The sequence below is a fragment of the Microcaecilia unicolor genome, chromosome 6 (genome assembly GCF_901765095.1).
Source record: "Microcaecilia unicolor chromosome 6, aMicUni1.1, whole genome shotgun sequence".
Taxonomy (NCBI): Eukaryota; Metazoa; Chordata; class Amphibia; order Gymnophiona; family Siphonopidae; genus Microcaecilia; species Microcaecilia unicolor.
The window spans coordinates 168,277,897-168,299,535 of NC_044036.1; the positions used below are offsets into that span (position 1 = coordinate 168,277,897).

Consider the following 21,639-nt stretch of genomic DNA (forward strand, 5'->3'; position numbering starts at 1 on the left):
CCATATCCTTCCTAAAAAGATTATAGCCTGGTATGGCCACATCCCATTCATGAGAATCATTGAACTATGTCTCTGTAATAGCAACAATATCCAAGTCTTTCTCAAACATCAGGGTTTGCAAATCTTGAACCTTTTTACTTAGACTATGAACATTTGTGCCCATTGCTTTCCATGTGTTAAGTGAGTTTAGATGGTTTTGTTTATTAACATTACCTTCTCCACTGCTATCATGTTTTTGCTGGGGGTGACTTTCTGAATTCCCTTGTTTCCTATTGTCACACCCACCCTCTAGTTTAAATGTCTAGAAACATTCCATCTGAATTTATCCCCAAGGATCCTTTTTCCTGTCACAGAAAGATGTAGCCCATCATTACAGTACAGCCTGTTATTTGCCCCATTCTCCTACGTATCTGAAACCATCTTCTATAGACCAAACTTCAAGCCATTTGTTGAACTCCTATGTTTTACATAGTCTTTCTTCTCCCTTCCCATATGTAAGGATAACTTCAGAAAAAGCTGTAGTCCGAACCAAAGGTTTGAGTCCCTCCCCAAGCTTCTGGAATGTTCTCTGTGCTCCCATCTTGCTATTGTTGGCCAGGTTATTTGTCCCCAGGTGGATTACAATATCATTATTAGATCCTTACTCTCTTCTCGGATCACATTATTTGGTTGGCACTTCTGTTACCAGAGGATCATAGAAGGCATTTCACTAGATCCATATCACTTCGTCCTTTCTCCCTGCATTTTAGTTACTTTGATGTCATTTTTCACTACAGAGCTACTCCTCCACCTTTTCGACCCTCTCTATCCTTCCTAAATAGATTATAACCCAATATCTTTGCTTCCCATTCATGGGAATCACTGAACCATGTCTCCATGATAGCAACAATATCTAAGTCTGCCTCTAGTATCAGGGCTTTCAGATCATGAACTTTGTTTCTTAGACTACGAGCATTTGTGGTCATTGCTTTCCAGCTACATTTCAGTGCCAGTAGCATTTTCTGTTTGGTTTTTTGTTTAGTCTCATTTCCTCCTGTGTTGGTAAGAAATGATTTGTTAACATTGTTGTTTACATTGTTTTCTTTACTACTGTCACATCTTGTCTTTTCCTGGGGGTGACCACTGGAAGTGACGTGCATCCATATGCCACCCCACCTTCTAGTTTAAATGCCTAGACACATATTATCTGAATTTCTCACCAAGGTTTTCTTTTCCTGCCACAGTGAGATGCAGCCCATCTCTTGTTTTGCCATATATTGTCCCATCCTCCTATGTACCTAAAACCTTCTTGATGACACTAAGCTTTGAGCCACCTATTGAAATTCTCAGTATTTTGTATACTTTTCTCCCCCATTCCAAAAGTAGGTAGTACTTCAGAAAAAGTATGTTGGCAGACATATTTGTGCATTGCCCTTCTGAAATATTTGTTCCCTTCTCCCTAGTCCCCGCAAACAGACCACACCTCCTTACCATATACATGTTTTCACATTTTACATGTGTATATCATGGCATTCTAAAATCAGGATTTAGACATGTATGAATATATATATCTAAATGCTGGTTTATGCACATCCAAAATGCAAATAACACTTGTAAAATGACCAGCTTAGTGTTGACAGGATACCAAACAGAAAAGTTATTGTGGGGGAAAAGAGGACACTTCAAAACATAGACATGGTGCTCTCATATACCTACTTTTCTTTTCTTGGAAAGTTGGCTAAAAATAGTATGAAAGAAGATAGTAAAAACCCACCCTAGAAAAAGTGGACTATAAAAAATACTGTTCAAAATAACAAATAAGATAGAGATAAAAATGAAATAAAGTAGTGGAAATTCATCCTTAAGGACTCACCCAAGCCCAAGAGCTAAACATGAAATCGCCAAATTTAGGGTGTTTAGTAGTTCTATAATACATAGCTAGCCCATTTAAATACAATTTGTTGTTTGAACTTCGAGAAATGGAGCAACAGTTAGAATAAACTAGGAGAATGAAATAAGAAGTTTAGGACTTGATATTCAAAGCGATTTAAACGGCCAGAAATGGCATTGGCCATTTAAATCACTTGTCTGGGAATGACTGGGCATATTCAACAGCAATTAACTGGATAGTGCTGCTGAAAATGCCTGGTTAACACTTACTCTGTAGCTATCTTTATGTGGTTCATTGTAGTCAGGTAAGTTATCCAGCTGTGTACTCCCAAACATGCAATGTTGGTGCCTGGACATGGCTCAACATTGAATATATGGGCAAACAGCAGAAGTGAATAAAAAAATGCAGACTACTGCTGGCTGAATATCTACTCCTTATTCTTCTGCAGACATTTCATATAACTTCAGACAAGTCGCTCTATTTCCCAGGGTTTTAGGTATCCTCTTAAATTTTTAAATCCTTAGTTCTGGGATCCATCAGTATTGTATATGTGCAGATTGAACGGTGTTGAAAATATAGGACGTGTTACCCAAGGAAACAACTTAAGATTTTGAGGCAGTAATGGTGTTATATTAACTCGCTGTGTACCTTCTAATAATTATCTTTTCCATTGCAGTGATTCGGGCAAAAATATCTAGTGAAAAGGTGATTTCTGCCGCTGACCCTTTCAATTCTGTGAAGATAATCCAGTATGAAATCAAACAAATCAAGGTACATATTTGGACAGGGTACTGTTTTGCTATATTTTTATGCTGCTGTTTGTTGTATATTTTTATGCTGTTGTGTTTTTCATTTTAGTTTTATGGGTTTTTTTGTTTGTTTTTCGTTTTATGTATGTTTTATTATCACCTGCCTAGAACAACGGATTGTGCAGGTAATAAATATTTTAACTAACTAAATAAATAAAGTAGGGCAGCACATCTCCCAAATACATAACCTGTTTTATATATGCTATAATACTACTACTGTGATTTGATTTGATGTATTAGGACCTAGTTGATCGCGCTTCATCATAAAGAAAGAAAACAATGAGAATAATAGGAAAGGAACACCATAATCTGAGAGGACAGAGAAAATGAGAACAGAGGAGAGGTAGACAAAGGAGAGATCAGAGGGCTAGTGGATTTCATGGGAGGCGTCTGGGCCCAAATGGGTAGAACGTAGGATAGGAGCATTCTAAATGAATAGAGGCAGGGAGAGTGTTCCACAATGAAGGGGCAAGCCAAATGAAGGCATGGGAATGGGTAGAGTCAAGGTGGGCTTCATTTTTAAAAAAAATATTTTTATTTCTTTATTTATACAGTTCATATATACAGTACCAAGAACACCTCTTGTACAACTTAGGAGAACAATAAGTACATCTTGACACAGGAAACCGCAACCCCCAACTTACACTCTCGCCTCCTATATTAGTCCACAACAGAGGCTAGCGACCAAGCCACTATTCTGGGAAAAAAAAAAGTAAGGTGGGCTTCATTTAATGAGGGAATTTGGAGGCAATATCTAGTTTAAACTACATATAAGCAAAGGAAAATTTTATGGCACTTTTATTTCTCCTCCTTTGGACTTCTAACTTAATCGGGATTGCCTCTGTTGGGGTTATTGTACTATCTTATTATTGCAACTATAATCTGGTGCACATGCAGTCTGAGCATAACCAGTAGATGTCGCTCTTCAACAATGACTTATGCGCCCTGCTTGCTGAGGGCTGTTCATGCTACTTTGGTTGCATTTCTCAGGTCCTTCAAGCATGAAGAAAAGGCACTAGGCTTAGGATACAAACTTGATAGCTTGAAACCTTTTTATTAGTTGCGAAGTGTGTTGATTACAAATGATTCATTGAGTTTCCTAGGTAATTTATTAACAGACTGAAATCAATTCCTCTAAATGTTATGATTGCATATATGAATTATTGGATTTGTTATTTTAGCAATTTACATAAAATGTTTGGAAACTACAGTATTTCAGCCTACTCTGGAATAAACAAGAGGGGCATTTTTGATAGGACATGTAAATCCGATTTTTGACATTTTGCGGAAAACATCCAAAAATCCAGTAGCAAACATGGCCATTTTCAAACCAGAAAAATGTCCAATTTTTTGTTTCGAAAATGGTTATTTGCTATAATGTTTTTTGCTCAGGGCATCTATCTTTTAGGACCATTTTCGAAAAAAAATAAAAACCGCCAATGAAAGAAAGTACAAAAAGAAGCCATTAGGATGTATGGGGGCCTAGCATTCTCAGTAGACTGGCCACAAAGTCATCCCAGCAGAGCAGTGGGGCACCCTAGGGGGCATTGCATTGGACTTCACATAAAAGGTCCCAGGTACACATCTCACCATTACCCCCTTATATTGGATTGTGAGCCCTCTAGAACCCACCAAATACCTACTGTACCCGACTGTACACCACTGCAATAGCCCTTATGCCTGCAGGTGTCACCTATATGTGGGTACAGTAGATTTGGGGGGATTTTTGGTGGGCTCACAATTTCCACCACATGAGTAACAGTTAGAGTGGGATATGTTCTCTACAGTGCACTGCACCGACCACTAAGCTACTCCAGGGACCTGCTTGTTGTTCTAATAGGACTGGTCAAAACATCTGAAGTTGTCATAGAGGCTGGTATGTACTGTTTCTTTCAACATCTTTGGGGGGTTGGAGGGAGGTCAGTGACTACTGGGGGAGTATGAGGGTAATACCTTAATCCCTCCAGTGGTCATTTAGGGCACCTTTTTGTGATTTAGTCGTGACTGAAAAAGGTCTATACCAAATTGTCTAACTTTTAGCCTTGGATGTTTTTGCTTTGTTCCATTATGACAGAAAAGTGACCACGTTTTGGGAATGTACTGTAATAAGAGGAGCACTTACTGAATAGCTTAGGAGTTAGAATTCAAGCTCATGGCCACTGCATAAAAATAAGCAGTTAATTTATCTGCTTATCTTTATATCTGATATTCAGTGGCTCTATATTTGTAGGTAGGACTGAGGGTGGCCCCCTAAACTTAAAAGATAACTTCATTTAAAGTCAGGACTTTTATTTTTGCAGTTCACCGAAATAGTTATCTAGATAGAGGCTGAATATTACTACTACCCCCGGGACCCTTTCAGAATTTAAATGGATTTATTTTGGCCAGATATCAAGTTGTACACACACACACTTATACAGTCAGAACTCGATGCTATTGGGGCAATTCAGTAATCCAGGTGCTAGCATTTACACACATATATGTGCAAACTTACATGTGTATATGCCAGTATGCTGCTCACTGATCCCTCTAAACTTAGCGGGAGTCCTCCAACTGCATTGCTGCCAGTAGGAGGTGATGCCTCAATATTGTGTTTTCAATTGCTGAGTACAGGCAGGTTCTCTGAAGCCCTGCAGAGCTTGCCTGTCCGTCATTATTGATAATGTGATAGCAAAACAGCACCACCCACTGGCAGGACTGTAGATGGAAGACTCCAGCTCAGCTTAGAGGGAACAGAGATGCTGCCCATCTGCTAGTCTGTAAATACCCACTTAACTTACATAGCACGTATTTCCAAGGGGGTCGTATACAGGGGCGGGGCTCCCACCTATGCATATGATTTACAGAATACTGTAATCTACACAGGCATTGGCCACAGTTAGATGCTCACACACCAGCTCTATGTCTGGCATAAGGGCTTGTGCCTAAAACAATGTTAGGTGTATACATATCCACAAATAAATCCAAAGCAAGCAAAGATATTGATATGATGGTAATACTTATGTACTTATTTGGGGTTTTTTATTTACATTTTCATGCACATTTTAAATTATTCCTTTAAAATGAATATGTTTACGTGTATATCATTGTATATGCCCATGGAATTCCTTATTTTATTTTATTTGTTATTTATTGATTTATTCATGTATTCTGTTTGCAAGATTGTTTTGGATTATTTTTTTTTTAATTGCAATTTAATTTTTTTTACAAGTAGAGAAAACTTGCAATGAAATACAGAGAAATAATAAAGAAGAAACAAAATACAATGTCAAAGTAAATTATATACCATACTCTTCCTTAGACCACTATTTGAGAGTCAGATAGTGGGGTTTAAGTAAAATTAAGGAGATTACATTACTTGAAATATCAAGAGGAAAATGGCCTGACCTGTGTGTTCCCACAAATTCTAATTCTTAACCTATATCAGTTGTTCCCATCGGTCCACTGGATAGCTTTTTCATGTCCAAAAAAGTTCGTAGTTGATTTGGTTCAAAGAAAACATACTTATTTCCCAGGAAACTTATCAAGCATTTACATGGATATGCTAACTGAAAAGTTGCTCCTAAAGCTCTTGTTTCCTCTCTCAGAAACTGCTTCCTTCTCTCATGTCACTTTTGCCACATCTGGATAAATCCATACTTTTTGTCCACAGAATGGTATAGATGAATTTTTAAAGTATAATCTCATCACTGAGTTCAGATCTTGTTCAATTACAAGTGAAACAATTAATGTCCCACGAGTAAGTACGTCAGTCAATGAATCTTCTAGAAAAGCTGATAAATCATGAACACCTAGTTCATCTCTTTGTATTTGAGGTAAATTCTCAAGATTTACAGGTTCTCCTCCTTTTTGAACAGAAGATGGCAAATAATAAATTTTATTACCCGGGGGAATAGCTGACAAAGGAATCTTCAAAATCATGAGGTGTTATACTTGCCAATCTAGAGAAATTCAATATTCTCAGTGTTAGTCACCTATTGTGATTCTCCATTTGTTCTATTTTTCGATATGTTACTAGCTTATCTTTTACCAAAGCGTCCATCCTAAGCTTTATATTATTAACTTCTGTTTCTGTCTGTAAAACCTGATTTGTCGTTTCAGTTTTTAGCTTCTCCAGAGATTCAGTACGAGTATCCATTTTACTCACAATTAGCATTGTTTCCTAGGTTGACTTAGTAACTGCTACTGTTAATTCCTGGATTGCTTTCCATATGGCTCCCAATGTAGCCTCCACGGGAGATTCGTGCTCCAAGTTAGTGAGCTCTGTGGGTTTAGAGGCTGCACCACCGGTCTGGGCCCCACTGTAAATGCGCTCCATCTCAGCTAGGGTCTCCATGTTGCCTCTAGACCTCGCAGGACATGGAGGTAGATTTAGTTCCAGTGAGGATAAAGTTATTTCTAGGCACTGGAGTGCCGGCGCTCCTCAGCCAGCACTCTGCCCAGGACTCGTCAAGCCGGTTGTCTGTGGGCCGCTCGTCACATAGCAGTCTAAAGTTTGCTGGATAGGGGATGAAGTTCTGGCCATCGGCGGTTGGCCTTTTGCCATTCCCTTTCTCTTCATGTGCGGCATCGACAAACAGAAAATGTAAGCGGAAAACTCCAGGAAACCGCAGAGCTGCTTAGCGTGCGAGCTTCAGGTCGCCATCTTGCCATGCCCCTCCCAAGTTGTTTTGGATTATTTAATTTGTTTTATCATGTATATATTCTATGTTGTTGTAGACTCCTGATGCAGGCCTTATAGCCGAAACATGACCCATGTCAAATCGTTTGAAGATTGATCGTTAAAGATTTTGAAGCAACAAGCTGTTGTTTGTTGTCTTCACCGTCTTTGCTTGTTTAGACTAATATTCTATAAAGGAAAATAGGCACCTATTTTTCTTTATAGAATAGGTTCCTATCACATCCTTTACACACCTAATTCTAGGCACTGTTATAGAATTACTCCTTGTGGTCATATCTGCTTTTGAACATGAACACTTTTATACAGTATGTTAAGAAAATTTTAAAAATAACGTGTCCCAATAAAGGCCCTGTAGCTTGAAATTAACATTTCCCATATAAGGTGTTTTGGTGACAGTTGGATGGAAATTTCAATATATAGTCTGTAGGCTGCATGATTTACAGTGTAACCATTTCACATCATCTTTCCCTGATTAGTTTGGTAAGGTTTTGCGTTGCAGTACAATGGATGTGTTAGTTTCTGCTTCTTACTTCTACTTTCCGTAAACTGTTTTGATTTATTTGCTAATTTCTTACATCAGAGGTCGGGGGCCCTACGGTCAAGTTGGAGGTTTTTTTTACAGAATTTAGTCTGGAGTCTCATAAAAAAGTGCTTATGCAGGTTTTACGAGCTCCACATTTTTTTTCTCCTGGGGGAATTGTAAAGATTAAGAACACATTTTTCAGGGATGCCAAGTGAGCTTGGAAGAGCCTGCCCCTAGGATCTGTGAAGGCCACAATTGCTCACAGCTGTCAATGCATAGCATGATGTAACTGAAATGGGCTCACTTGTGATCAGATTTCAGCTATGTCATGACAGGTGATGACAGCCATTCAGAAGCTTATTAGTACCTGATAGCTCCTTTTAATTCTCAGACATTATTAGATTTTTTTTTAAAGACTTGTTGCAGACTTCTTAAATTTGACCATGAGGATTATTCAGGCTACAGCCCAAATGGGCTTTACTGTGAAATGTTTTGACAGAAATAACATTTATATCAGCAGTGTACTATCCACCTTATTCTATAACAGGTCACCCAAATTTAAGCAACCATTTGCATGCTTAAAATGATAGAATACTGTCTTTCATGCAGGCAAATAAACATTTACAAACATAAACGTCAGTAGCATGCACTTAAATGGCTTAGTGCATAATTGCTAGGGGGTATTCACAAGGAAGGGTATGGGCCTGTCGTAGGGGGCCAACATAAATGCCCAGGAGGCAAGTCTCTTTTAATTGAAAGGAAGCTTTGGAAGAGGGGGCATAGGATGAAGGTGAACTCAGAAGTAACCTGAGGAAATACTTCAGGGAAAGGGTAGTGAATTAGTAGAACAGCCTCCCGGTGGAAGTGGTGGAGATGAAAACAATACTGTTCCTGGGGGGGGGGGGCAGTGGGTGCGGTCCGCCCTGGGTGCACGTTGCCGGGAGGGGGGGGGTGCCACGTGCCTGTCGGCTCCACTCGTTCCGTGCTCCCTCTGCCCTGGAACAGGTTACTTCCTGTTCCGGGGCAGAGGGAGCATGGAACGAGCGAAGCCGACAGGTGCGCGGCAAACCCCCCCCCCCAGCAGGTAAAAATGCACCCAGGGGGGAGGTCGTTTCGCTGGGGGAAGGTGTTGTTTCACCAGGGGGGTAGGGTGGAGGTGTAGTTTTGCCGGGGAGGGGGGGGGGCATCGGCGATCTGCCCCGGGTGTCAGCCGCCCTAGGAACGCCACTGAAACAATATCTAATTTCAAGAAAGCTTGGGACAAGTACATAGGATCTCTAAGGGAGTGATAAGAAGAGTAGATGGCATGGATTGGTACACTGGACAGGCCATTTGGTCTTTATCTGTCTACATTTTTCTACGTTTCTATGTTTAATATTTATGTGGGCTACTTTCAGAATAATATAAGTTGCAGAAATGCCGCCTATACTGTTCACCTAGATGCCACAGATCTGGTGTAAATGTTCACCCCTACATTTACGTTTGAAGTTTATTAGGGTTTGATACACCACTTTAGAAGGATCCTGTCAGAGCAGTTTACAATAAAATGCAAATCGGACATAGAAAGGAACTTCAGCAAAGCATAGGACTGGAGAGTGGAAAGATAATAGAGGAGCCAAGAGAGAGAAGATGTTAGCGTGGTATAGCAGCTGGGTTGACAACGTTATCTCACCTCCCAACAAGGAAAGAGTGTCAGTGGCTAAGGGTCAAACAATAGAAAGGTCAAGACTTATTTTGAATTTACCCATTGACTGTTCAAGGTTAAGATGGAGAGGAAGAGCATTCCAGAATGAGAGGCTGTCAACACTATCTTAGTAAGAACAGAGTCGAAGCACACATGATGGAATTAGAAGATCGCAAGACAGCTGTGTTGTGACGAGCATAGGATTCTTGAAGGGAGATAAGGTATAAGCAGACATGACAAGTAGAGAGGGTGGCCAAAGCAATGACCTCTGTATGTCATAAAGGAAAGGTATGGAAAACAGGTGTGAGGATGTTATAATGCCGTTGTATCGCTCCATGGTGCGACCGCACCTTGAGTATTGTGTTCATTTCTGGTCGCCGCATCTCAAGAAAGATATAGTAGAATTGGAAAAGGTGCAGCGAAGGGCGACTAAAATGATAGCAGGGATGGGACGACTTCCCTATGTAGAAAGACTAAGGAGGCTAGGGCTTTTCAGCTTGGAGAAGAGACGGCTGAGGGGAGACATGATAGAGGCATATAAAATAATGAGTGGAGTGGAACAGGTGGATGTGAAGCGTCTGTTCACACTTTCCAAAAATACTAGGACTAGGGGGCATGCGATGAAACTACAGTGTAGTAAATTTAAAACAAATCGGAGAAAAGTTTTCTTTACCCAACGCATAATTAAACTCTGGAATTCGTTGCCGGAGAACATGGTGAAGGTGGTTAGCTTAGCAGAGTTTAAAAAGGAGTAAGATGGTTTCCTAAAGAACAAGTCCATAAACCACTAATAAATGGACTTGGGAAAAATCCACAATTCCAGGAATAACATGTATAGAATGTTTGTATGCTTGGGAAGCTTGCCAGGTGCCCTTGGCCTGGATTGGCCGCTGTCGTGGACAGGATGCTGGGCTCGATGGACCTGTGGTCTTTTCCCGGTGTGGCATTACTTATGTACTCCTTTTACTAAGGTGCACTAGTGGATTTAGTGCATGCTAAAGATTAACGTGAACTAAATGCTAAGAAGCCCATAGGAATAAAATGGGCTTCTTAGCATTTAGTGCATGCTAAATTAGCATATGCTAAATCCATTAGCACACCTTAGCAAAAGGAGCTCATAGGGTATTTTATATGTGCGATTGACAGCCAGCATTCTTCTTGTAGAAGCACGGTAATGTCACATTTTTTGGACTCAGTTATTAGTTTGATGGCTGAGATCCAGACAGTTCTGAGTTGTGGTTCCCTGTAAGAGATTATTACAATAATCCTGACTGGAAATCACAAGTTTATGCTAGCATTCTATAAGAACACATATGTGCCTAAAGGTTCTTACAGAATAGGTTCACTTCCCATGCAAGTTTGGCACCTAAATATCAGGTCCCCATTATAGAATTGCTGCCTTAATGTTTTCAACTAAGATTATATACTGTGAGTGACATTTTCAGAATGATGGTCAACTTACTAAAGGACAGTCCTTCTCCAATCCCTTCTTCAGTGAATAGTGAATAAAATGTTTGTTCAGCAGTTTTGCTTTGTGAAGAAGTATTTCCTCAGGTTACATCTGAGTCTATCTCCTTTCATCTTCATCCTATGCCACCTTGTTCCAGAGCTTCCTTTCAATTGGCAGAGACTGGCCTCCTGTGCATTTATGCCGCATAGGTATTTAAATGTCTCTATTATGCATCCCCTCTTCTGCCTTTCTTCCAAAATATACATATTGAGATCTTTAAGTCTATTACCATATGCTTTATGATGAAGATCACTGACCATTTAATAGCCGCCCTCTGGACCGACTCCATCCTGTTTATATCTTTTTGCAGAATTGTACACAATATTCTAAATGAGGTCTCACCAGAGTCTTATATAGGGGCATCATCACCTCCTTTTTCCTACTGGCCATTCCTCTCCCTATGCACCCAAACATCCTTCTAGCATTCGCCTTCGCCTTATCCAGCTGTTTGGCCACTTTAAGATCTTCACATATGATCACACCCAAGTCCCGCTCCTCTTTCGTGCACACAAATTCTTCACCTCCTAAACTGTACCATTCCTCAAGTTCTTGCAGTCCAAATGCATGACTCTTCATTTTTTAGCATTAAATCAAAGCTGCCAAATTCCACACCATTCCTCTAGCTTCACAAAGTCCTTCCCCATTTTATCTGCACCATCAAGAATGTCTTCCCTATTGCAGATTTTGGTATCATCTGCAAAGAGGCAAACTTACCAGATAGCCCTTCAGCAATATTGCTTACAAAAATGTTAAAAATAACCGGCCCAAGAACCGAACCTTGTGGCACCAATGGTAACATCCTTTTCCTCAGAATGAGCTCCATTTACCACTACCCTCTGTCGCCTTCCACTCAACCAGTTCCTAACCCAGTCAGTCACTTTAGGGCTCATACCGAGGGCCCTCAGTTTATTTATTAGTCATCTATGCGAACCACATAGATGCACCACATCCAGCGCTTTCCCTCAATCCAACTCTCTGTCACCCGGTCAAAGAAATTAATCAGATTTGTCTGACAAGACTTGCCTCTAGTGAAACCATGTTTCCTCAGGTCCTATAATCCATTGGATTGCAAAAACATTACTATTCTCTGTTTTAAAAGTGTTTTTATATCATACAGGGCCGCCGAGAGCCGGGGCCGGGCCCAGGAAAAAAGGCCGCTCCCGGGCCCTCCCCCCCGAGGTCACGTTGCATTGTGCCCCCCACCCCACCCAAGGTCGCCGGGCCCCCCTCCACCCGCTGCCAGTGCCGGGCCCTCTGAACTAACCTGAAGCGCCTTCATCTTTGACGCAAGCAGCAGCAGCAGGGCAGACCTCTCCTTCCTTCCCTGCCCCGCCCTCGCGGACGTTACGTCAGGCGAGGGCGGGACACGGAAGGAAGGAGTGGCCTGCCCTGCTGCTGCTGCTTGCGTCGAAGATGAAGGCGCTTCAGGTTAGTTGTGGGAGCGACGGAGAGCGGGTGGGCCGGACTGTGGCAGCGCCGGGCCCCCCGCGGAGGCCCGGGCCCGGGGACTTTTGTTCCCCCTGTTCCCCCCTCTCGGCGGCCCTGATATCATATCATCTATCGTGGCTGTAGTCGTTCACTCTTCAAAAATCTACAATCTCTCCAAAATACTGCTTTGAGACTCCTCTGTCATTCTCACTGTCATGCTCATATTTTCTTCTTATTCAGGTCCCATCACTGGCTCCCAATTGAACAGCATATTAGTTTCAAGCTTCTCGCAATCACTTTTAAGGCTTTTAGGACTGGCTTACTATTCTCTTCCCTTACCATTCCATACTCCTCCTGCCACATTCTTTGCTCTCTACCTGACCATAGACTTGTTCTTCCTGGCCCTAGGTGTGCCACTCTGAAATCTACCAGACATCAAGCATTCTTCCTTGCTGCCCCAACCATGTGGAACTCTTTGCCTCTTACTATTCGCTGTGAACTATCCCTAAAAAATTTCAAGACTTTGGTTAAAACATGGCTCTTCCAGCAAGCCTTTCCATCATCATCATTCTAGGTGTTGTGTCAGTTTTCGCAGTTTTGAGGAGCCCTCTCCCTCTTGTTACCTCCTTATTCTCTGTTCCCTCCCTTCTGTCGTAATGTCAGTTAATGTTGTCATATATGCGAGGTCTCTCTTATTCTTTCCTATCCACCATTGGAGTTCCTTTCTTTACTTTGACTACTGTTTTTTGAGTTGCTTGTTGGTAAAGGCGGTACAGCAAGTATTAACAAATAAATAAATAAATAACTCCTTACTAACCCCCACTCCATCATTGCCCTCCCTTTATCCCCCAACCACCCCCGCTGTAACCCGGGCTGGCAGCAGAAGCTTTCCTGCAGCGATATTTGCTGCCGTGCTGCCTGCCCTGTTTCCCCCTCCCCTGTGCATATGCTCGTTTTTAGCAAAATTCATACTTCTCAGCCAGAGGACTGTCATCGCTGGGCAAGATGAAAGGGGGTTAAAAACAGATGTAAAATCCCAAGCTACTAGCTGAAATGGGAAGAATTAAAAAGATTTCTTCTGCACTGATTTTTCTCTTTTACTCTTTTTCAGATGTTCAAAGGTTTTGAGAAAATCAAAGATGTACAGTATGTGTACACACCTTTTGACTCATCCCTCTGTGGAGTGAAACTAGAAGCCAACAACAAGAAGCACTATCTTCTTACTGGTAAAAAGATGAGAAGAAATTGCTATTGAAACAGTAGCTCTCCATCACTGTATGAACATACTTTGGGGCAAATATTATTCAGGCCATGCTGGTTTATCATTTTTGAAGGCATCCTATAATCACGGTTTATAGTAGAACTGGACAACTCCTGCCATTGGCCAAAAAAAAGTCAGGTGTTCAGGATATCTGTAATGAATAAGCATGACATGACAATAGTATGCAGATCTATCCCATGCAGTGGTGTAGGAAGGGGGGGCAGTGGGGCGGTCCGCCCCGGGTGTACGCCGCTGGGGGGGGGGTGTCAGCTCCGCTGATTCCCTGCTCCCTCTGCCCCGGAACAGGTTACTCCCTGTTCCGGGGCAGAGAGAGCAGGGAACCAGCGGAGCTGACGCAGCTCCCAGCGAAGTGCAGTCGGGGCGGATCGGCCCTCCCGCCCACTCCCCGCTTTCCCATGCTAGTAAGAATGCACTCCGGGGGGGGGGGGGGGGGTGCGTGCCAAGGGGGTGTGTGTGCGCCGTGCTGCACCCGGGGGGGGGGGGGTGTGCAGCGGCGACCCTCCCCGGGTGTCAGCCGCCCTCGCTATGGCACTGATCCCATGCATACCTAATCAACCCTGGCATAGCCAGAACTCTGTATTTTTTTGAGTGGGGGCATGGTTAAAATGGGAGGGGGCCACTAGGCCTGTCTACCCCTCCTCCCAGCCAATAATGCCAATAATGGCATCCACTCATAGTAGTGGTGAGAGCCTACCACTGCTCTCCTCACTGCTCTTCCTTCCTTCCCTGATGTGCAGCCAGCACATCAAAATCTCACAGGCAACATGCCCTGCCTATGATCTCATGAGATCATGAATGGGACATCACATGCCACCTGTGAGGTCCTATTGTGTTCATGGTGCCAGCAGCAATGGGTCAGGCTTGGCCTGAGCCCCTCTAGAATCACCCATGGCTATGCCCCTGGTGACCAGGTTTCCCACCTCTGAGTACATTGTCAAGTAGAGCTGACCTAAGTTAAAGGTGTTATATACAGATTCATATTTGAAAAATCACCACAGTAAAAATCCATATGATCAGCCTTGGTATAAAAACTCTCATGCAATTGTTAACAGATAGCCTCATCACTGACCATTAGTTTTGGATGGTGAATTTAGCAGCATTCTGATTATGGCAGTATCCCATGTGAACCAATAACACTACATTTAGATTGTTTGTCTTTTTTCCTCCCTAATTCTTTAGAAAATGCTATAATAATGAAGCTATTCACAGAATGAATTGATTTCACAGTTTAAAAATATTAGGGCCCTGTTTACAAAGGCGTGCTAGAACTTTTAGCATGCGCTAACCATGTGGACGCCCATAGGAATATTATGGGCATCTACACGGTAAGTGCATGCTAAAAATGTTAGTGTTCCTTTGTAAACAGGGCCATTAATGTGAATGCCAGAAGTGCATTTCATACTTTTGAGCCATCCATCATGGATTCATTTTATATAAATGTATGCATGTGTCATTTTATCTATGATAGCAGTTATTGAAGGAGTCAATTTTTTTTCCTCTCTTGAAGGCCAGATTTCAACTGATGGTAAAGTTCATGTTCATTTGTGCAACTACATTGAGTCATGGGATGACTTGTCTCCATCTCAGAAGAGGAGTCTCAATCAGAGATACCAAATGGGTTGTGATTGTAAAGTAAGTCTTAACAATTTCTTTTACTATAACAATATTTATTTATCTGGAGTGGGCGATACTCAAAGTTATTTCTGTGGGTACAGTCATGTTTTAGCTGTGGAAATCAGGAGACTGAAAATTATCTTCCTCTTTTTAGTAACTGTAAGTCCACACGTGGGTCACAGGGTGGTGGAAACATTTACTCATGGCAAAAAGGGGGCAAGTGAAGGTCATGGGGGTCATGGGGTGACTGCATTTTAAATTCCCATGCATACTTTCCAAATGTACCTGCTGATGCTGGTGTTCCTGTTCCACGCTGGTCAGCATTTTCCCAGGGGAACTCCCAGTATCAGGCTGTTCAAATCCTTGGTCAAAGCCCACCTCTTCAATGTCGCTTTCGGCACCTAACCATTCTACCCCTATTCAGGAAAACTCTAGACTGCTCCAATTTGATTGTCTGCACATTTTGTCCATTAGATTGTAAGCTCCTTTGAGCAGGGACTGTCCTTCTTTGTTAAACTGTACAGCGCTGCATAACCCTTATTAGTCACCAATATTTTCATAAAGAGTTCAATGCCTTAGATTGTGAGCCCTCCAGGGACAGGGAAATACCCAGTGCACCTGAATGTAATTCACCTTGAGTTACTACTGAAAAAGGTGTGAGCAAAATCCAAAAATCCAAATGCGACTTACATCAAGAAAGGAAGTACATTCATCAGAAATACATAGTAAGATTTAAAACAAAGAACTCAAATATCACCTAATGAACTACAGTGGTGGAAATAAGTATTTGATCCCTTGCTGATTTTGTAAGTTTGCCCACTGACAAAGACATGAGCAGCCCATAATTGAAGGGTAGGTTATTGGTAACAGTGAGAGATAGCACATCACAAATTAAATCCGGAAAATCACATTGTGGAAAGTATATGAATTTATTTGCATTCTGCAGAGGGAAATAAGTATTTGATCCCCCACCAACCAGTAAGAGATCTGGCCCCTACAGACCAGGTAGATGCTCCAAATCAACTCGTTACCTGCATGACAGACAGCTGTCGGCAATGGTCACCTGTATGAAAGACACCTGTCCACAGACTCAGTGAATCAGTCAGACTCTAACCTCTACAAAATGGCCAAGAGCAAGGAGCTGTCTAAGGATGTCAGGGACAAGATCATACACCTGCACAAGGCTGGAATGGGCTACAAAACCATCAGTAAGACGCTGGGCGAGAAGGAGACAACTGTTGGTGCCATAGTAAGAAAATGGAAGAAGTACAAAATGACTGTCAATCGACAAAGATCTGGGGCTCCACGCAAAATCTCACCTCGTGGGGTATCCTTGATCATGAGGAAGGTTAGAAATCAGCCTACAACTACAAGGGGGGAACTTGTCAATGATCTCAAGGCAGCTGGGACCACTGTCACCACGAAAACCATTGGTAACACATTACGACATAACGGATTGCAATCCTGCAGTGCCCGCAAGGTCCCTCTGCTCCGGAAGGCAAATGTGACGGCCCGTCTGAAGTTTGCCAGTGAACACCTGGATGATGCCGAGAGTGATTGGGAGAAGGTGCTGTGGTCAGATGAGACAAAAATTGAGCTCTTTGGCATGAACTCAACTCGCCGTGTTTGGAGGAAGAGAAATGCTGCCTATGACCCAAAGAACACCGTCCCCACTGTCAAGCATGGAGGTGGAAATGTTATGTTTTGGGGGTGTTTCTCTGCTAAGGGCACAGGACTACTTCACCGCATCAATGGGAGAATGGATGGGGCCATGTACCGTACAATTCTGAGTGACAACCTCCTTCCCTCCGCCAGGGCCTTAAAAATGGGTCGTGGCTGGGTCTTCCAGCACGACAATGACCCAAAACATACAGCCAAGGCAACAAAGGAGTGGCTCAGGAAGAAGCACATTAGGGTCATGGAGTGGCCTAGCCAGTCACCAGACCTTAATCCCATTGAAAACTTATGGAGGGAGCTGAAGCTGCGAGTTGCCAAGCGACAGCCCAGAACTCTTAATGATTTAGAGATGATCTGCAAAGAGGAGTGGACCAAAATTCCTCCTGACATGTGTGCAAACCTCATCATCAACTACAGAAGACGTCTGACCGCTGTGCTTGCCAACAAGGGTTTTGCCACCAAGTATTAGGTCTTGTTTGCCAGAGGGATTAAATACTTATTTCCCTCTGCAGAATGCAAATAAATTCATATACTTTCCACAATGTGATTTTCCGGATTTAATTTGTGATGTGCTATCTCTCACTGTTACCAATAACCTACCCTTCAATTATGGGCTGCTCATGTCTTTGTCAGTGGGCAAACTTACAAAATCAGCAAGGGATCAAATACTTATTTCCACCACTGTAAGTATCGACAATCATTGATTATTATTATATATTCTGTATAACATATCGTTTAAATAAATAAGCTTTCAAAAGTTTATGGAACACCCCATAATGAGTCAATGTCCTTATCTGAATCGGTAAATCGTTCTAAAGTTTTGCGGATAAATAAGGTAAAGTCAATGCATGCAATGACCTGAATCTAATGCCTTTGGGGGAAGGAAATGATAGGTCCAAGAAATTGCCAGCTACTCTCCTATTCCTAATTTTAGGTAATAGTACCCATTGATTTAAATATTCAGGCAAATTTCCATGCAAAATCAAATAAATCATTGTTTCCGACAGTGGCCAATGCAGGTCGCAAGTGCCTGGCAGAATCTCTTTACCTGCTTTTTTCCAGTGAACATTTTGAGTGCCTGTTTATAGTTTATGCTGCAGACCCTGTGTTATTTTGATAGCCTTGCTCCTTTACTCTTATCAAGCCCCTCCCCCTCCTCTCCATGTGTGTCTTTCTCTCCTTTCCTTACCCTGGACTCTCATGTCTCTCTCCACTCTCCCTCCTCTGTGTCCTTTTCTCTCTCTCATCTCTTTCTCTCCCCCACGTGCATTTCTCCTTTTCCATATGCTCTATGGGAGCGTAACTGGACAACACAATTTAGGTGCCCACTCTAGATGGCCTGTGAACCTATTCTGTAATGGCGCATACTATGCCAGGTCTATGACTGGCATAAGTGGGCATGCCTTAATGTGGCATTTCATTTATAGTGTTCTATAAGTTACATGTGTAAATGTTAGATTGCCTATCTCCCTCCCCTGTGAGCACTCCCTTGAATATACTTGTTAAATGATTTGCTTGCTCAAATTATAGAATAGTGCTGATTGCTCTGCTAATACTTATCTCCTGATTCTGGATTTGTGTATGCAACTTAATTAAGCCAATTAGCACCAATAATTGCCAATTAACAAGTAATTATTGATGCTAATTGACAGTAATTAGAATTTAATTCTAAGTTGCATAGATGAAAAGGAGGCATGGAATGGGCGGGGCATGGGCATTTCTACAATCTCTGTGTGTTGTTACAGAATACACCCAGTCTGCGCCTAATTCAGGCATCGGCATTTACACCAAGCTTTACTTGGCGTAACTGCCTGCGGATGGGCGCTTGGCGCATTCTATAATCTGAGTGGAAATGTAGGCATATTCTATAAAGTACGCCTAAATTTAGGCATACTTTATGGAATACGCCTAGGTGTATTTTTTTCCAGCACTGATTTTTCAGGTGCCATATATATAGAATCTAGTCCTATTTGTTTGTATAAGTGTACACTGATGTGCATAAGTGCTAGTATTCTCTAAATTTAAGTGTGCAAATAGTGCTTAACTTTATGCACCCTCCTTTCTCCCCTCTCCTTTCCCTATGCCCCACTCTGTCTCTCTGAATCTTCCTTCCCTGTTCCATCTGCCTCTCCCATTCTCTTCTGCTCAGTTCCTGCCTCTCTATGCCATAGCTACCTTTAGTAAATCTCAGGCAGCACACAGTGAGGGAGACAGTTGGTGGCTTCATGATAATCATAGGCAACAGAATAGGATGGGCCACTGGGGCAATGGCCCATCCAATATTTTGCCTCACCAACTAATGAGCTTAGGGGATGGGGTAGAGGGTAGTTAGTTAAGCCCTTCCCGCCATCAAAAGATTTTCCGCTGCCCCTGTTGACAATTTATTGTCATTTTAAAGGTGCTGCTGTTTGCCAGACTCTGGAAAAGTATATCAGCCAGGATGGCCAAATGTCAACCAGCTGACAACTCTACGGCCAGCCAGTTTTGGAATAGCCAAATATGATCTCTGGTCAAAGACAGTCTAGAAATATTTAAGGTTTTGTAGGTTGGCTTTGTTGTACCCCTTAACTTTTAAGGAGATAAATGTAATCTGGTAGCAAAATTTCTGGATAGGCAACAGTTAGAAAAAAAGCAAGAAGACAAAATTAAAACTGTTAACGTGTTAATTGGCGTACTCAGCTATATCAGAATGCATCCTAGAAAACTATGCTGATCTTTCTAGCATCACTGAAGAAAAATATATATCAACTTATATGCAGAAGAAATGATACAGAACCTTATTAATTTAAGTCCTGTTTCACATTTAGATTACAACATGCTACACTGTGCCCTGTTCTCTCAATGCGCCCAATGAGTGTCTGTGGACGGACTGGCTGATAGAAAGAAATCTCTATGGGCAGCAAGCCAAGAATTATGCCTGCATCAAACGAAGTGATGGCTCCTGTAGTTGGTATCGTGGTGGACCTCTGCCTGAGAAAGAGTTTGTTGACATTGGCGAACCCTAAACATCTTGCGAGGCCTATTCCTTCACACAGTGTATGCTTACAGCTTTGAAGTGACAGTACCTACTGTATTTCTTGATTAGAAATAGAATCAAATTGTGCTGTGCATGTATAGCAGTTGTGGAATTGTCAGTGATAACGCTGGTGGTAATGGTTGTAGGGGGGGAGGGGTGATCCCGTGACTTCCAGGAGACCCTTATAAAATTATTTAAGGTAAAACTCCTTGAGCAGAGGCTGAGCAGATATGGACGGTAAGAGCCTCTTGATAAGAACTTGGAAGATAATCACTGACAATTACCACCAAGTCAAGAACAGAAGCAAACCTACGGGATGCACAGTTGATGTTCTGATAAGTTTTTGCTTTGTGTACATGGACTGTTCTTTAAAATACCCCTTCCTCACTAATATCCGTATAAAGAACAAAAAGAACGGTCCGAGAAGTACTCTTCTCATTTGAAACCATACATCTTCCTTCCTCTCAACCCCAAAAGCCATCACTTGATCAAAATAAAATCTCAACCTCAACCACTGTGCACTTATTTATTTGGCAAACTGTGCCATTTTATTAACACACACGCTCCACTGACTTTCAAACTTCTGCTCTTATCAAAACATAAAGGCAGAAATTGGCACTCGCTCAATCTTGTGTTCGTTCACTTTTTCATTATGGTTAAAGAAACGTGCAGATTTCTATGACTATTTTCATGCTGGACCTATCTATGACAAAGAATTACACATTCAGATATTATACCATGCACGGTATAAAAATATTCAGACACAAGCAGTTTCTTCTTAATAATGGACATATATTAAAACTTCTTGCTTGTTGTGTCCAACATTTTATATATATATATATATATATATATATATATATATATATATATATACAGTGGGGGAAATAAGTATTTGATCCCTTGCTGATTTTGTAAGTTTGCCCACTGACAAAGACATGAGCAGCCCATAATTGAAGGGTAGGTTATTGGTAACAGTGAGAGATAGCACATCACAAATTAAATCCGGAAAATCACATTGTGGAAAGTATATGAATTTATTTGCATTCTGCAGAGGGAAATAAGTATTTGATCCCTCTGGCAAACAAGACCTAATACTTGGTGGCAAAACCCTTGTTGGCAAGCACAGCGGTCAGACGTCTTCTGTAGTTGATGATGAGGTTTGCACACATGTCAGGAGGAATTTTGGTCCACTCCTCTTTGCAGATCATCTCTAAATCATTAAGAGTTCTGGGCTGTCGCTTGGCAACTCGCAGCTTCAGCTCCCTCCATAAGTTTTCAATGGGATTAAGGTCTGGTGACTGGCTAGGCCACTCCATGACCCTAATGTGCTTCTTCCTGAGCCACTCCTTTGTTGCCTTGGCTGTATGTTTTGGGTCATTGTCGTGCTGGAAGACCCAGCCACGACCCATTTTTAAGGCCCTGGCGGAGGGAAGGAGGTTGTCACTCAGAATGGACGGTACATGGCCCCATCCATTCTCCCATTGATGCGGTGAAGTAGTCCTGTGCCCTTAGCAGAGAAACACCCCCAAAACATAACATTTCCAC

The 21,639-nt window shown here is 42.0% G+C and overlaps 2 protein-coding genes across 2 annotated transcripts in view; one reads left to right on the plus strand and one right to left on the minus strand.

Annotated features, from left to right (window-relative positions):
- Positions 1 to 20,922, plus strand: part of TIMP4 (TIMP metallopeptidase inhibitor 4) — a 61,470-nt gene extending 40,548 nt beyond the window's left edge. Inside the window, exons 3-6 of the mRNA XM_030205572.1 lie at positions 2,547 to 2,641; positions 13,617 to 13,731; positions 15,295 to 15,419; positions 19,886 to 20,922. Of these exons, the coding sequence (XP_030061432.1) occupies positions 2,547 to 2,641; positions 13,617 to 13,731; positions 15,295 to 15,419; positions 19,886 to 20,083 (533 nt within the window). The 3' untranslated portion in view covers positions 20,084 to 20,922. The remainder of the gene's footprint in view (positions 1 to 2,546; positions 2,642 to 13,616; positions 13,732 to 15,294; positions 15,420 to 19,885) is intronic.
- The window catches only part of SYN2 (synapsin II), a 519,321-nt gene that overhangs the window by 193,649 nt on the left and 304,033 nt on the right, over positions 1 to 21,639 (minus strand). The window lies entirely within an intron of this gene.